Source organism: Colletotrichum lupini, chromosome 5 (assembly GCF_023278565.1).
Source record: "Colletotrichum lupini chromosome 5, complete sequence".
Classification (NCBI taxonomy): Eukaryota; Fungi; Ascomycota; class Sordariomycetes; order Glomerellales; family Glomerellaceae; genus Colletotrichum; species Colletotrichum lupini.
Genome location: NC_064678.1, coordinates 2,372,646 through 2,386,712, shown reverse-complemented (window position 1 = coordinate 2,386,712; position 14,067 = coordinate 2,372,646). Strand labels below are relative to the sequence as shown.

The 14,067-nt window shown below is 52.8% G+C and overlaps 6 protein-coding genes across 6 annotated transcripts; 3 read left to right on the top strand and 3 right to left on the bottom strand.

Moving 5' to 3' along the window:
• Window positions 1–58: 58 nt before the first annotated feature.
• CLUP02_10116 (uncharacterized protein) lies at window positions 59–535 on the top strand (the record flags this gene model as incomplete). Its single annotated transcript, XM_049289092.1, has 5 exons — window positions 59–102; window positions 174–230; window positions 282–303; window positions 357–404; window positions 485–535. The coding sequence occupies 5 exons, from the start codon at window positions 59–61 to the stop codon at window positions 533–535; spliced, it is 222 nt and encodes a 73-aa protein (XP_049146236.1).
• Window positions 536–2,526: 1,991 nt separating this feature from the next.
• Window positions 2,527–7,506, top strand: CLUP02_10115 (tetratricopeptide; the record flags this gene model as incomplete). The annotated part of the gene is made up of 4 exons (XM_049289091.1): window positions 2,527–4,142; window positions 4,230–6,137; window positions 6,199–6,808; window positions 6,871–7,506. 4 exons carry the CDS (start codon window positions 2,527–2,529, stop codon window positions 7,504–7,506), a joined length of 4,770 nt encoding a protein of 1,589 aa, XP_049146235.1.
• Window positions 7,507–7,688: 182 nt separating this feature from the next.
• CLUP02_10114 (uncharacterized protein) lies at window positions 7,689–9,167 on the bottom strand (the record flags this gene model as incomplete). Its single annotated transcript, XM_049289090.1, has 8 exons — window positions 7,689–7,761; window positions 7,805–7,906; window positions 7,975–8,148; window positions 8,245–8,416; window positions 8,488–8,507; window positions 8,571–8,909; window positions 8,952–9,080; window positions 9,151–9,167. The coding sequence occupies 8 exons, from the start codon at window positions 9,165–9,167 to the stop codon at window positions 7,689–7,691; spliced, it is 1,026 nt and encodes a 341-aa protein (XP_049146234.1).
• An 863-nt stretch (window positions 9,168–10,030) lies between these two features.
• CLUP02_10113 (uncharacterized protein) lies at window positions 10,031–11,006 on the bottom strand (the record flags this gene model as incomplete). The annotated part of the gene is made up of 5 exons (XM_049289089.1): window positions 10,031–10,075; window positions 10,271–10,381; window positions 10,429–10,486; window positions 10,544–10,732; window positions 10,801–11,006. 5 exons carry the CDS (start codon window positions 11,004–11,006, stop codon window positions 10,031–10,033), a joined length of 609 nt encoding a protein of 202 aa, XP_049146233.1.
• An 858-nt stretch (window positions 11,007–11,864) lies between these two features.
• Window positions 11,865–12,297, top strand: CLUP02_10112 (uncharacterized protein; the record flags this gene model as incomplete). Its single annotated transcript, XM_049289088.1, has 2 exons — window positions 11,865–11,998; window positions 12,042–12,297. 2 exons carry the CDS (start codon window positions 11,865–11,867, stop codon window positions 12,295–12,297), a joined length of 390 nt encoding a protein of 129 aa, XP_049146232.1.
• Window positions 12,298–12,423: 126 nt separating this feature from the next.
• On the bottom strand, window positions 12,424–14,049 carry CLUP02_10111 (uncharacterized protein; the record flags this gene model as incomplete). The annotated part of the gene is made up of 8 exons (XM_049289087.1): window positions 12,424–12,715; window positions 12,779–12,854; window positions 12,917–13,081; window positions 13,132–13,440; window positions 13,521–13,650; window positions 13,687–13,732; window positions 13,768–13,936; window positions 13,962–14,049. 8 exons carry the CDS (start codon window positions 14,047–14,049, stop codon window positions 12,424–12,426), a joined length of 1,275 nt encoding a protein of 424 aa, XP_049146231.1.
• Between the last annotated feature and the right edge of the window lie 18 nt (window positions 14,050–14,067).

Genomic DNA, 14,067 nt, shown 5'->3' with positions numbered 1-14,067 from the left:
GAACCTTGGGCAAAGAAAAAAAGAATTGCCAAATGACCAAATGACAAAGTTTCCAAAGATGGTTGTTGCTATTTTGCTCACCGCGAATTACCCCATTGCGCTGTGATGTCAGGGTCTGCGAATTGGTGTGGGCATTTCTGCTCAGAGTTCCGGATGTGCCATGGCATATCTAGTTTCTGGTCTCAAGACAGGTTGGAGCCTCTCAGCAGCAGGGTCATGTCCATAACAATGTATTGCACTCCGCACGCCGACTGGCATGGTCAACAATGATGTAATTGCAGCATTTGGGAATGGTTCGGGAGAGTACGCGACCTCGAAGAACCGGTCACATGTGTGGTCTGACACCTGTAAGGTAGATACAAATGACGTTCGGTGGCTTGCAGGCTTCGGTGGTGGACCTGAATGTCTGTGTGCTTAGTTGTGTCCTGTGACTATATCCTAAATACGTGACCTGATGCTTAAACGATTCAGACTGTGCAATTAGGTCATTAAATCATGGATGAGGGGACCTTTGGTTCTTGCGCAAGATGCGTAGAGGAAGTTGAGTGAGGAAGGAGGATTATTTTATCCGGTATTGTGAATTTGTTACGTATGGTTGGTAAAATTAGCATTGTCCTGGGCAGTGCGGCGAAACCAACGTGTTTGGCACTAATGCATGGATCCAGGCTTGTCACCTCACCGGCCGGCGTTTAAGATTGATAAAAGGTCGGGTTGCTTCCGTTGTTGGATTTACTAGGTGTTGTTGCCCGCCGTTTCTCATTACTTTACGTCCAACAGATAATGAGTATTTTGTCCGCGGCTGACGGCACCCGTATGAGAAGGCATATCTTGCTCATTTGTTCGAGGACTTTCACTCCCACCGCGCCCTCGGCCAAGAGCATTTTCAAGTCGGGGGAGGGCCTGGTGTCACCTTGTTAACTTCTCTGCTTAAGCAACCCTCCCCAAGCGGCCGCGCGCTTTACTGCCAAGTTTTGTTACGGCATTCCCGTTTTGTGCTTTAACAGGTAATTGCGAAACATACTTTTGTATCCGCACCTGTACCGTGAGGTGTATAATCGCCTTTCTCGACTACGGCTGGGGATTACAATACCGCCGTCCCCCGAGACATTTACCATCCCCTCCATCTTTGCATCCCATTGTTCCAAATCCCTATGAGATGCTGCCAGCCGCTGCCTGCTGTCTTGTATCCGTATCTCCTTCGTTGCTCACCTCGTCTGACCGCTTTTGAGAAGTACGGAGCACGCCCCAGTTGTGACCCCCCACCCCGCCCGCCCCGTCACCTACCATGCGTCAAGCCTCAAGGTACCTTTCCTCACCTCATCACACCCACCCCAGTCACGACATCCGACTTTGAGCAGCCAAACCCCCAATACTAGGCACCCCATGCCCATGGTCTGCGCATACACAATACTTTGCAGATTAGTGTCTAGTACTCGTACGGGGATAGTGCGCTGACCTTTCCCTGACGCTGTAAGGTATGCTCTGCTCTCGGATACGTACCTCCGCGTCAGGCTGGAGGCCATAAGCTGGGAGGGATACTGGAGACTTCTTGACAGATCCTCGAGACGAATCGATTAAATCTAGGCCACAGGGCAGCCTTCAGCTTAACTCGCTATATCGGGCTGATACCCATTCCAATAGTCTGGCCTCCAACTTCTGACTTCTTATCACACTGCTGTGACTGCTGTGACTGCCTGAGTGGTCCGCCTGGATGATCGCCATACCTATTTGACCTGCGCTTCTTTCTTCTCCCAACGGCTGCCGTGCTACGGCTACCACTACCACCACCACCACCACCACCCAACTGGGGCTAAACCGGGCTGAATCGCATTGCATCTTCCGACCACAACCAAACCTGTAGCCACGGCCACGGCTGCAAGCTATAGCTGTCATTCCTGCTCCCGTCGCGGCTACCGCCACAGTTATCGTTACTGCTACTACTATTACTGCCGCTGCAGACCTCGCAATAGTCGCATTGTATCTCGCTCCACGTTGCTTTCGTATTCTTCTCGCCAATAGAGGATCACTCGATCGACCGCTTCAACCCCTCCTCCTGCGATCTTTGTCGCTGAACTTGCCGGTCAGGCCGAACGTCTCTAACGTTACCATTCCTCTATTAGGCCCCCCAGCCTCGCATTGCCCCGACCGACGAACCCGGCGCTAACTTTACGACGTAACGACGAACCTCTGTCGGAGGGGGAAAAACGATACTTTCTCGACATTGCCCTCCGTCGCGCTTCATCGAACTTGAACCACAAGAGAGCCAGGTCCCTAGGCTTGGAAAGGCCGCAGGGCAGGTGGCATTGCTATCGGGCATTGGCACAGCCGTTCGCTCGAGGCGTCCCGGAGGCCATGCCCGTCAGCCGGCCTGTCAGCCATGCTTTAGCCAGCAGGCAATGACAACTGGTTCCCGGATCGATATATCCAGCCTGGAACTCGCAGCACTCTCCTTCGTGCTGAGCTCGCTCGTTCCGTGCTCCGCTCCATGATACCCAGAAGCGCCTCGTCGTCTTCATCACATAACCCATGTTGCCTCTAGTTCAGATGCACCATACGGTGCCACAGGCGCCAGACTTCGATCCCCTCCCGCCCTTCCAGCAGCCACAACAACAGCAGCACCACCTCCAGCACCGCCAGCCAGAAGACTACCCACCGCAACAACATAACTACCATCTGCTTCCTCACTTCAGCACGTATACGTTCAATCAGAACTTACGCTGCCCGCCAGCCGGCTCGGCGAATGCTCTTTTCCCTGACGGCAAGACGCCACGATCCTTTCCAATTCGGACTTCTTCACACCCAAATCAACCGATACAGCGCCGCACGACGGCCGCAGGCCAATCGCATTTTCTTGACGGACCGGAACATCAGTTGCGACGTAAAACGCCGAATGGCACTATTGAAGCTGGCTACGATGGTTCTCAATACGCCTCGAGGCCTCCGCCCCTGAAGCAGATGGCGCTCCCGGCGGTTCAAATGGCGTATAATACGAACCGCCCTCATCAGACCACCGACCAGATCCGCAATTCTTTACCTGTCCGTGATCAGGCAGGCGGTAGTTTGAACATAACGCCTCCATCATATCAACTATGGCCACTTGCACAGGACTTGACCCACCAGTCGATGCACTCTACCGTCTCTCTGGCCTCTTCGCAATACGGGTTCAACACTCCGGACACGGCTGCGCTGTTTGGCTCTACTCCTCAGCTTCATTCGCGGCCTTCGCTGTTCAATACCAACTCATACTTCCCCGGGACCCTCCCTTCTGGGAACACCGGAGCCAGTATCCCGGGACTACTACATGTAGCCAACTCGTGGTTTCCGACGCATCAGCAAGAGCAGAGTTATGTCGGCCCGCCGATGCACCATACCCCGTCTCCGTCACCATCGATTTACGACCATCGTTACTCCAAGGTGCAGAATCAGATTATAGGACCGTCTGCCCACTTCACTCCACAGGATCCTTACGCTCACCTCTCAGCATACGGGTCTGGCTTTTTGCAACCTGCGCAAACTCATTTAGAGGCTCTTACGCTAGAACCGCACCAAGCTATCAGCACTGTTGATTCTATGAACAAGACACATTCTTCCGCATTCAGAGAAAAGGCGCTGGCTCAAGCGCACCGAAGTTATGTCGACTTACTCGCACTCTTGCATCACGGGCGCAAAACTCAGCAGTTGAGGCCTGGCTCAGCTCTGAGCACTACCTCGAGAATGGTGGTATATCCCAAGCCACCTAAACAGCCCATCGTCACCTTGGCCCCGGACCTCTTTTTCCCGGGAGATGCCGCTATGATGGCCAACGCAAGCCACAGAAACAACCAAGACAGCATGCTATTCGGTCCCTTGGGAGTCAAATCGCCACTCACAACGCAGCATGCTGGCTGGGACGGGGTTACGGATTTCCGGCATGGCAATTTCCCGGTCACGAACTCCAGCGGATCTTCGTATCCGAATCAGATCTCGAGAGGCTCACCTCTTGCGAATGCCAAAAGTTCCCTAGAGCTTCTCACCCGTCTATGTGAGCATTCCGAGTGGAAATGGATCGATGGTGTTCTACTGGGAGGCTGCTTGCACTACGGCCTGGAACACTTCGAGGAAGCCTTAGAATGGTTTACCCGAATCACTTCACTAGAGCCGAAGTAAGTCTTCATCCCACCATCTTTGTCTTGCGTCTGGCTTTCATTGTTATGGGATTACGAACTTACCCTTACTAACTCTTCATATAGTCATGTTGAAGCAGTGTCGAATCAGGCGGCGACTTTGTACTGCCTGAACAGACAAGATGAGGCGGAGAAATGCTGGTTGAAGGCGATCAAAACTCGACCGCAATACCTTGAAGCCGTAGAACATTTGGTCGGTCTGCTGTATAAAAAGAAAAGCGTCGCCGCGGTTGATGTCATCGATTTTGTTCAAAAGTCTCTCAGGCTACCAAAGGGATCAACAGGAGAGACTGGCTATGACACTACCGCCGCCCAAAGAGATGCCGCTTCCAGCTTGGCGGCTAGCCTTTTCGACGAAAGCCGAACCCAGCCTGGCTTTGGTTCGAGCGGTTATGCTATTCCAGGTACCGAAAATGGTCGCATCCTCGCATTAGTCCATGCCAAAGGGACAATGCTGTACAGTCTGAAGGATATCGCAGGGGCGTCTGAAGCCTTTGAGGAAGCTGTCTTGATCAGCGCAGGAAGAAGAACATCATCTGTTCAGACGTTGGTCCGACAGATCCAGCAGGTTCTGGCACCAAACGGCAGCAATCACCACGTCATCGACAAGGCGACGCCGTCTCGCCCCTTGTTACTGCCACCTGAACAGGCGAGGCGCACGGCAAAGCTGGTATTTTCTAACAACGGCGATCTCCCTGGACTACGTTTCGTGCCTGAAGGCGGCCCAAGGCGAGCGGCAATTCAAACTACTAGCAACTCGCTACTTTCTCTCGCCAAGATATTCCAGGATGCCATGTCCTCTAGCTCGCAGGCTGCGGGACTAGTGAGGAAGTCAGCCGGGGTTGGTGACATTCTGTCTCTTTACTATCTTTCATTGTCACTTCAAGAGAGCCCATCAACTGCAAACAATGTAGGCATTCTACTTGCCAGTGTACAGCAGCCTATGGCAGCGACGTCGAGTCGGACTTTGTCATCATTGCCCAGTATTCCTGGCATTACCCCTGGCAGTGGACTCGCTTTGGCTCTTGCGTACTACAACTACGGGCTTACACTGGATCCAAAGCACGTTCACCTGCACACCAATCTCGGCAGCCTTCTCAAGGACATTGGTCAGCTGGATCTTGCGATCCAGATGTATGAGCAGGCTGTCCAGTGCGATGGAAATTTTGATATCGCCCTAACAAATCTTGCAAATGCCGTCAAGGATCGAGGGCGTATCAGTGATGCGATAACATACTACAAAAGGGCTGTTCATTCCAATCCAGAATTTGCAGAAGCAGTATGCGGGTTGTCTACAGCCTTGAACTCGGTTTGCGACTGGAGAGGCAGGGGCGGCGCACTCCTACAGGGGGGCACGTATGATCGCTGGCATGTCGACAACGATGGCATGTTTTTCGATGCCAGGAAGGAAGACCAAGGATCCGGCCTCACGAAGAAGGTTATCGACATCGTGTCTCGCCAACTCGCTGACGCGTTAACTTGGGGCGTTGGCGTTCTACAGAATACCGATATTGCAGCATTGATTGCACAGCTTTATTCGGCCGACGGGGAGTCGAATGACGCCCACACCGACTTCTCGACAAAGCTACTTAGCTGGTCCAAGAGCCCGTGGGAGGGATCGCGTCTGCTGAGGCTCGTTGAGCGTGGAGCACGGGCAGCGATGCGGCGATGGTATTGCGACAAGTTTGTTCAGGGTTCAATGAAGTCGACCTCGGAGTACATGCGCCCTCAACTGCCGTCTACCCTCGCTGTACCGTCCGCTCCAACAGTCCTCCCATTCCATACCTTCACCTGTCCCTTGACTGCGAAGGACATTCGCATGATATCGCAACGCAACGCGTTCAGGATCTCCTGTTCTACACTTCGCTCCCCTTGGCTTCCAAAGACCGTCTACCCCCCGCCTGCGCCTCCATCGCCTCATCTGAATGTCGGCTATGTTTCTTCAGACTTCAATAATCATCCCTTGGCTCACCTGTAAGACGGCACGATTTGATTCAATATTACCTTGCCGCAGTTTATACTGACATCTTAATAGTATGCAATCCGTTTTCGGTTTTCACGATCCCACCCGCGTAAAAGCATTCTGCTATGCCACGACAGCAAGTGATAAATCTGTTCATCGGCTGCAGATTGAACGTGAAGCGCCTGTGTTCCGAGATGCCAGCACATGGACTTCGGACAAGCTAGTTGAGCAAATCGTTCAAGACAATATTCACATCCTTGTCAACCTGAATGGCTATACTAGAGGCGCCCGCAACGAAATTTTTGCGGCGAGACCTGTTCCGATCCAAATGTCCTTCATGGGCTTCGCCGGCAGCTTGGGTGCCGAGTGGTGTGACTATCTGCTTGCAGACGCCACAGCAATTCCGCCGGAGACACTACGCCCTTGGCGTGGTAACCTCTCTGTCACAGACATTTTTGAGGACAAAACTGAAGAAGGCGAGGGAGACTGGATCTACTCGGAGAACATCGTGTTCTGCAGAGACACTTTTTTTTGCTGTGACCATGCGCAGTCGAGCGACCCCGATGAACATAAGGTTTCATGGGAAGATGAGCAGCGCCGACGGTGGAGCATGCGGAAAGAGTTGTTTCCCAACCTGCCCGATGATACCGTTATCATGGGAAACTTCAATCAACTATACAAGGTTCGTCATATTCCGCGTATTCATGCATCAATACCGAGACCAGTAGCTAACTCCTTTTCAAGATCGACCCTACAACATTTCGGACGTGGCTACGCATCCTAGCACAGGCTCCCAAGGCCATCCTATGGCTCTTGCGATTCCCCGAACTGGGAGAAACAAATCTAAGGAGGACGGCGAAGGATTGGGCCGGGGAAGAAGTTGCTAGCCGAATCATCTTCACGGATGTGGCACCGAAGAACCAGCATATATCCCGAGCTCGCGTCTGCGATTTGTTCCTCGACACTCCCGAGTGTAACGCGCACACCACGGCCGCAGATGTATTGTGGTCTAGTACACCTCTTCTCACACTACCACGATACCCCTACAAGATGTGTTCGCGTATGGCGGCATCAATTTTGAAGGGCGCGCTGCCTAGAGGTCCCGTGGGTGTTGAGGCAGCAAAAGACCTCATCGCCGGCAGTGAAGAAGACTACGAGCTCTTTGCCATCAGACTAGCTAATGGCCTGTCCTATCGAGTCGGTCGTGGTGGCTATGGTGAAGGCAGGGGTCGGTTGGCAACCTTGCGCAAAACACTGTGGGACAGCAAATGGACCTGTGCGCTTTTCGATACCAGACGATGGGTGGTTGATCTAGAGAAGGCCTACGACGAGGCGTGGCGACGATGGGTGGCAGGAGAGGACGGAGACATCTACTTGTAGAGGCTCCAGCATTTCTTTCAGGGGCATGGCAACTTTGATTACGCATTCATGTGCTGGGACGAAGAGCTCGCGCCCGGTACTTATACTTGCCGAAATCATGTTCGTTTTGGGGCAATCTTCTTCGACTTTTATTCTGGATGCACCACTAGGGACTTGCAGGCTGGCCAAGGTGCTGGCCAGGTTTAGACATTAGGGGCGGGAGTTTCAGGCGGAGGGTATGCCATTGATTTGCATAGACACCAGTCCAGAGCAATACTGCTCGATGAACTGAGCATATCTTTCACTGCTTTGACGTTACTGAGGCAAGCTCAGTGTTGGTTGCGGGATGGAGCCGGCGTTTGGAGGAGGGTTTACCTCGGAGCAGGCTATGATGTACATAATAATACCCTGGGCCTCTTTCCTCGTCCACGTGAGATGTGAGGCCCCCGCGATCCATGTTTTGATTGGAATTCATTGCTTTTACATTACAAGCTCCAGCCAGCCATCAGACCATTCGAATCAACGTCAAAACTTTGATGCTCTTTTATCAACGACATCCTTATACCTACCTCCACGGGCTGCGTCTGCAGGGACTTAAAGCAACGTCCAATAGAGACGGCGACATGAGAAGGCCAGGCTGGTTTGGAATAACAGAGGTCAAGGCTGGGATTCAGCATAGAGTCAGCGCCACTTATTCTTTCTCGGATCGGATATCAAGAGAATGTGGAAACTTTCACCAAGCAGGTGTAGCCAACGCACCCATTGTGGACTTGTGGTAACATTTGTGCCATGGGAACACCGGTGGACAGGGAAGCTAAGTAGGCGGCAAGAACACCGTTGACTCGCTTCGTCAACCATGAGAATGCCCAGCGTTCCGTAAAGCAACCAATGGCAAGCCGAGGACGACAATGTTTCTCTCTCCATATACGAACTATGAGAGGCTTCAGAATGGAGATGGGGCGTCAGCATGGAACCAGTAATAACTCTCGACCTAGGCTTAACTGAAGTAGCTTCCCCATGAGCTGTGTGTGTGTGCGTGTCCGGAGACGATTGTCGCACCGCTATCGAACCATGCCCATTCCTACTTAGGGGCACCGGGGAGGAGGACGAACGCCACAAACGTGGAAACTAGGATTGCAGCAAGGGACCTGTGGTTTTGGAGCCAGATCTTTTCCCCCAACAACATGGGGATAAGGATCATAGCCTGATAGCCATCCAGTCGACAACATTTGAGGCGAGGAGAGAAAGGGACAGCGGTATTGAGAAAAAGGTCATACTCCTTGTAGAAACAGTGGGCGTGGCGAAGTGGTCCAAAGACTCGATGAATAAAACCATGTGCGTTTTCATCTCCCATCAGCCAAGACCATGAGGTGTCGGTAATTTGAGCAAGCAAGATTAGTCTGAAATAATGTGCGAGAAAAGATCTACATCCTTCCATCAGCCCACTGGCCCTCCCATTTGATTACCCCATCTTATCCCTGAAGACAGTGACGCGTGAACTCTCACGACATATTCGGCCAATGAATTCCCATCTAATGGAGAACAAAACCGTTAAGGGGTTCGGGACGATGGTGCCAATCGACGAGTAAGATGGGCTTGTGCGAGACAGGAGTCATGGGCCTGGAGGATATACACGACCGCTCGAACCCACCTAGCTAGATCTACGTGGTACGCCGTGACATCTTGAGGCCGCTACGGTACCAAGAGCCACGTTCGACTGACGTTGATGTGATCCCTGTCTGTGTGAACATGGTCGAAAATTCTATATCTTCCTTCCTCATGTACTCTTGGCCTTCGGACATCACGACGGCACTCTTTGATAATAATCACCATAACAACGAAATCAACAGCAGAAGCAGCAGAAACAGTAACAAGCGCAACAGAAAGCATCATTTCCGGAGGAAAGTTGGCACATGGGATTCACCGTGGTCGAGGTAAACTAGCACAGGGTACCAGCGAGTCCTTCCCGTCCACGATTCGCAGTTGTCGACCGTCTTCAATGTCTCATCAAAACGGAAGACGGCATTAGACCAAGTCAATCAAGCATGATGGTAGATCACCTAGAAGTCTGCATTCCAGTTCCACGAAAGAGCTAGGATATGGGACCACTGGTTCACATCTTGTGGCTGGCTTGAGGCCAGGGCAAAGGGGGCATGAGGCGTTGGACAAATTATGGCCACGTTATTCGCGACGGTAACAAATTCAGTGGCACGCCGGTTACCCGTCGCTTGTCAATAGTCCGACGCATGTTGCTGGCCAAAGGGCGGCCTAGGTATCCGTGGATTTGGCTAGAATTGCCATCGTTGGTCAAGCCATTACGACAGAGATGTGGCTGGCTGGCTAATCCTCCAGACGTAACGGACCGTTGCCAGGAACCGTTGTGCTGGTACCGCTGCCGTGGAACTAAATAACAAGACCTCGCTCGGACATTCGTCTGTTAACACTTGCACCGAGTAGCAGTGCTACTGGCGCCGGACCCATGAAAGCTTGGTCCTGATCACGCCAACAACATTGAAGCCATGGTGAAGATGCATTTTTGGTTCATCTAGTGGGCCGTCGCCGAGTCAGAGAGGTGGGATGTGTCAAGGACCTCAGGAAAATGGTCAGTAATATAGTGATTATCTTGTGCAGTAGAAGTTCGTGCGAGAGGGTATACTGAGGTAGATACGGAGATGATGGGCCATTTCGACTTTTCGAATCCTTACTATAGCTCTCGTGGTTGTCCATGGGGAGTCAATCGAACAGTGAAAAAATCGATGTGGTCTTTCGCCAAAGGGCTGCTCACCACGGAGAGAATCGCTCTCATGCTATACGAGATAGTAGATGTTGGACCGCCGTGTAAACAACACTGCACGGATGATTCTGCTGTGGCCATGAGCTGTAGCCGGAATCTGCTCTGCACAAGGTCACTCCGACGACTGAGACTCCTCTATGAGAGCTTACCTCGCGACGGGGAAGATGGCTGACTGTGCAGTCCGCATAGGTAGTCGGAAGAAGTAGGCTGTCAGGCATTGTCTTCACCTGAGCGGAAAGAGCTCCAGCCCCTGCCATTGGCTACCCAAATCCCTGCTGGAGTGGAATGACGAGCGGACTGTGAGTAAACGTAAGTATACGATTTGATGCTCGAGCTTCAATATCGTTGCGTGGGGTGGAAAGGGGGGATGGATGCATGTTAAGCACTAAACATTCTCGCTCTGAAAATGCAACAAGGGCTGGGAACACTGATTGGATGGCTGGATAAATGGCACTGGGCAGAAGCTGGAGTTTGGGAGATGGGGTTAGAAGCGCAGATACGGGGACGGGGATCAAGGAAACAAGTGAGAAGCTGAGGCGAGGACGAGAAGGACAATGGACAGGCGGCAGGGAGCCGGTCGGGACGCGAGTGACGGTGACATGGTCAGGGTATGGGGAGAGCGATGAGGAATCAAATGCACAAGTTCAGACAGAGCTGATGGGAAACCGGCCGGAGCTTCTTTACATGTCGGCGCTGATATGCCCTGCATGACAATGGTGAGTTCCATTGTTGTATTCTTGCGGATACCTTACCTACCTTAGACTGAGGTGTATCCGTACGGTCGACCTGTGGCCTCTCACCCTGCGATGGTCAAGAATCGACGACTAGCCGGGGTCAGCTGGGAATAGATGCAGGTGAGGTGCAGCTGAAGGTGGGGATGCTTGTTTCATGAAACCGACGGGTCGGTTAAGAGCTAATGATTCTTTCCTGCTTTTGCTGTGAGATTTCCGTGTCTACGGAGTAGCTATGTACTCGGCATGTCCTGGCTGGAGATCATTGAGAGGCCCCAGGGATGGGGGGGGGGGAGAGGGCCAGGGATGAAATTGTAGAGGTGGGTCTGCTGTGAAGGGGGAATTTGGAGGAAAAAAGAAAAAGGATAGGGATACCTACAGCAACAGGGAAGGGGCAGCATATGAGGAAAATGCCAAATCGCCAAAAATTCGCTTGTGATGTCCATTTGTGGCCTAGTCTGGCTAGCATGGGGGGTTGCTAGCCTGTATCCGTACGGAGTTTTTGTTTTCTTTCCTCACCAAGCACACCTCACCAATTACACGATCCATACCAAAGGCCCCCGGGAGAGGAGAAGGAGAGGGAACCTAGTTGTTGGAGAGGATGTGGAGCTACCAAATGTACACCATTGCAGGGCATGCTAGTATCATCCCAGAACAGCGAGTTGACTACAACTATTGAATCGACGACACCATGCTACCGCCGTATGCATGGCATATGTATGAGACGATGGTCTCTACAGCTGAATGCTGAATGTTGGAGCTGGAGTTAAAGCTGCCGAGTCCGAGAAGGCCAGAGAGTAGGGGGCTGATAGTTCTGCGAGAGAGAGGAATACGAATGCCTGACGTGGATCAGCATGCGTCTCCTCCATGCCTTGCGGATACCCTCACTCGTCAAAGGCTTCTTCTATCCATCGTCCCAAAGCCGCGTTTGCCAAATTCTTGCCTTCTTCGTCCGTGCCAGAACATGCCATCCTGAAATGTCGTGGCGGTTAGCGTCGTGGATGGGTTGGCGGAGGTGCTGACGGCCAAAGGGATATGGGCAAATTATCCCGCATGCGTGACAAACGACAGCCAACCGTTGGCATCATCTTCAACACCTGCAGCATGCGTATCCGGGCAGAGAACGCACTTGCTGTTCATTTGTATGCCACTTGCGCCTTCGGTCCCGTAGTGTCGGTCCGTCCGCTCGCCAGTCCATTGCCGTCAGCACGCTACAGCACACCTAACGTCGAGAACCGTACAGCTGGAAAGGATGCCAACGGTCTTTGCTTGCAGGTTTCAACGTAGCCTACTCCTTGGTGCAGCGGCTGCCACCGCCCCAGGACACCTAGTCGCCGGTGTCCCAAGCCCTCGGGCGCAGCTAACACGGACGAGGTACGCAAGCCACAATCAGCGCCTACGGCATAGGGCTTGTCAAAGAATATGCTGCTGGCTCCGGCCGGGTCCAGCGCCGCCGATTATGGCGTCGGACGAGATACCACTTTGGGCACAATTGTCCCGGAGCACCCTCCAGCATCGGCGGGGGCAGAGTTGTTCATCCTTCCAATGCAGCGAGCCAGTCGGCAGTTGAAGCGATCTGGCTAATCCGTCCCGATGCTTCGTTTTGCCGTGGCCATGGGCGTGAAAGCTGCCATCCCATGCTAGGTAACTCAGACATCCGATATCCCAAGGGCTCGTTCTGTTGTAAATCTCGCCGACACGTATCCTGCATGATCGGGCTATCAACCTCGCAAGTGCAATAGTTTCTCATCATCTAACCCCTCCTCACGCAGCAGTGTCAGTCATTCGACAGAAGAACGGTATTCGATCCGTCAATTTGCCAATATGCGACAGATACGATGCGGCTGGATAATCGCAGGAGCCAGAAGCCAGGGATTATATCCAAGCAAAGTTGATAGTATCCGACAATATTGATATGAATGGAGGAGGTGGTGGATGACGGCTCCATCATCCCTTCGCCGTTGAACACCCCTCGAACTAAACAGACCTAGGTCCCAGAGGAATGGGAACGAGGAGTTGGGCAGACAGCCACGGCGTCCAGCCCAAGCATGCCGGCAAGCAACTTCACTACCTGTACCAGAGTTAGCGGCGACCCAGTAGCGGGGTCACACCGTCGGGTACCATGGTATGACAATTTCTCGTGGAATGGGGGTGTGCTGTTTGTCGCCAGTGTGGTTCTGGATTCATAGTTACGCACGCAAGCCATGCCACCCCCTAGCATCCCGTTGCGGAGACCAGGCCTGTCGACGGACGTAACCGCGAGTGCGGTGAGGTAGCCATAGGTCCGTCGCAATGCCATAGGGGTGCACCCATAAATGCGGACAAACAAGCTATGTATCGCTCGTTTGTCAAGCACTACCTTGTAATGGTTTCCATTTCTTTTCGTCTGCCGCGATTTACGATTTGACGCTTGTATTTGCTTCTTCTTCTCTGTCATCTGTGATCGGGTTCCCTCGTCAGTTGGTCTCGTTCACACCGGCCCTGGTTCAGAAGGAAGACACAAAGAGTACTCAAGTACGAGACGCCATTCATGCACGTCTCACCCAAGGTGCCTAAAGTGGGCTCTCTCTGGCGATGGCGTGTATTCGCGTCAATATCCGTCTTCGTAGAGACCGTGCAAAGAATGCGAATAGCTGCATGCTATGTGAATCATGGACCATCCCGCGGCCCCAAGACCCATGCCAGCCGTGGTCCCAATCCTTTGGTTAGGATTGAACTGGGGCTTGAATGATTTGGACTGGGGTCTGGCTACCCTACAGCCGCCTTGCGGTAGGACTAGGCGTTGTGGCAGAGGAGGAGCTCGGTGCCTCGTGGTCTGGAGAATCCTTTGTAGGCCGTTGCTGGGGGCCGGCTAGACCGCGCCGGGCGAAGTCCCAAGTGTTGATATTCGTCGGGGTGTCCCCAGTGCTTCCGCATGCGTCGAGGTCTCAATGATGTGGATGACTGTTTACAGTACGCCTGGCAGTTACCAACAACGGGCGCAGACCAGAAGGGGGACCATGGCAGCGTTTCGAAGGCTTGGAGATGTTGTGTCCGCATGCGGCAGCTTTCCTAGCA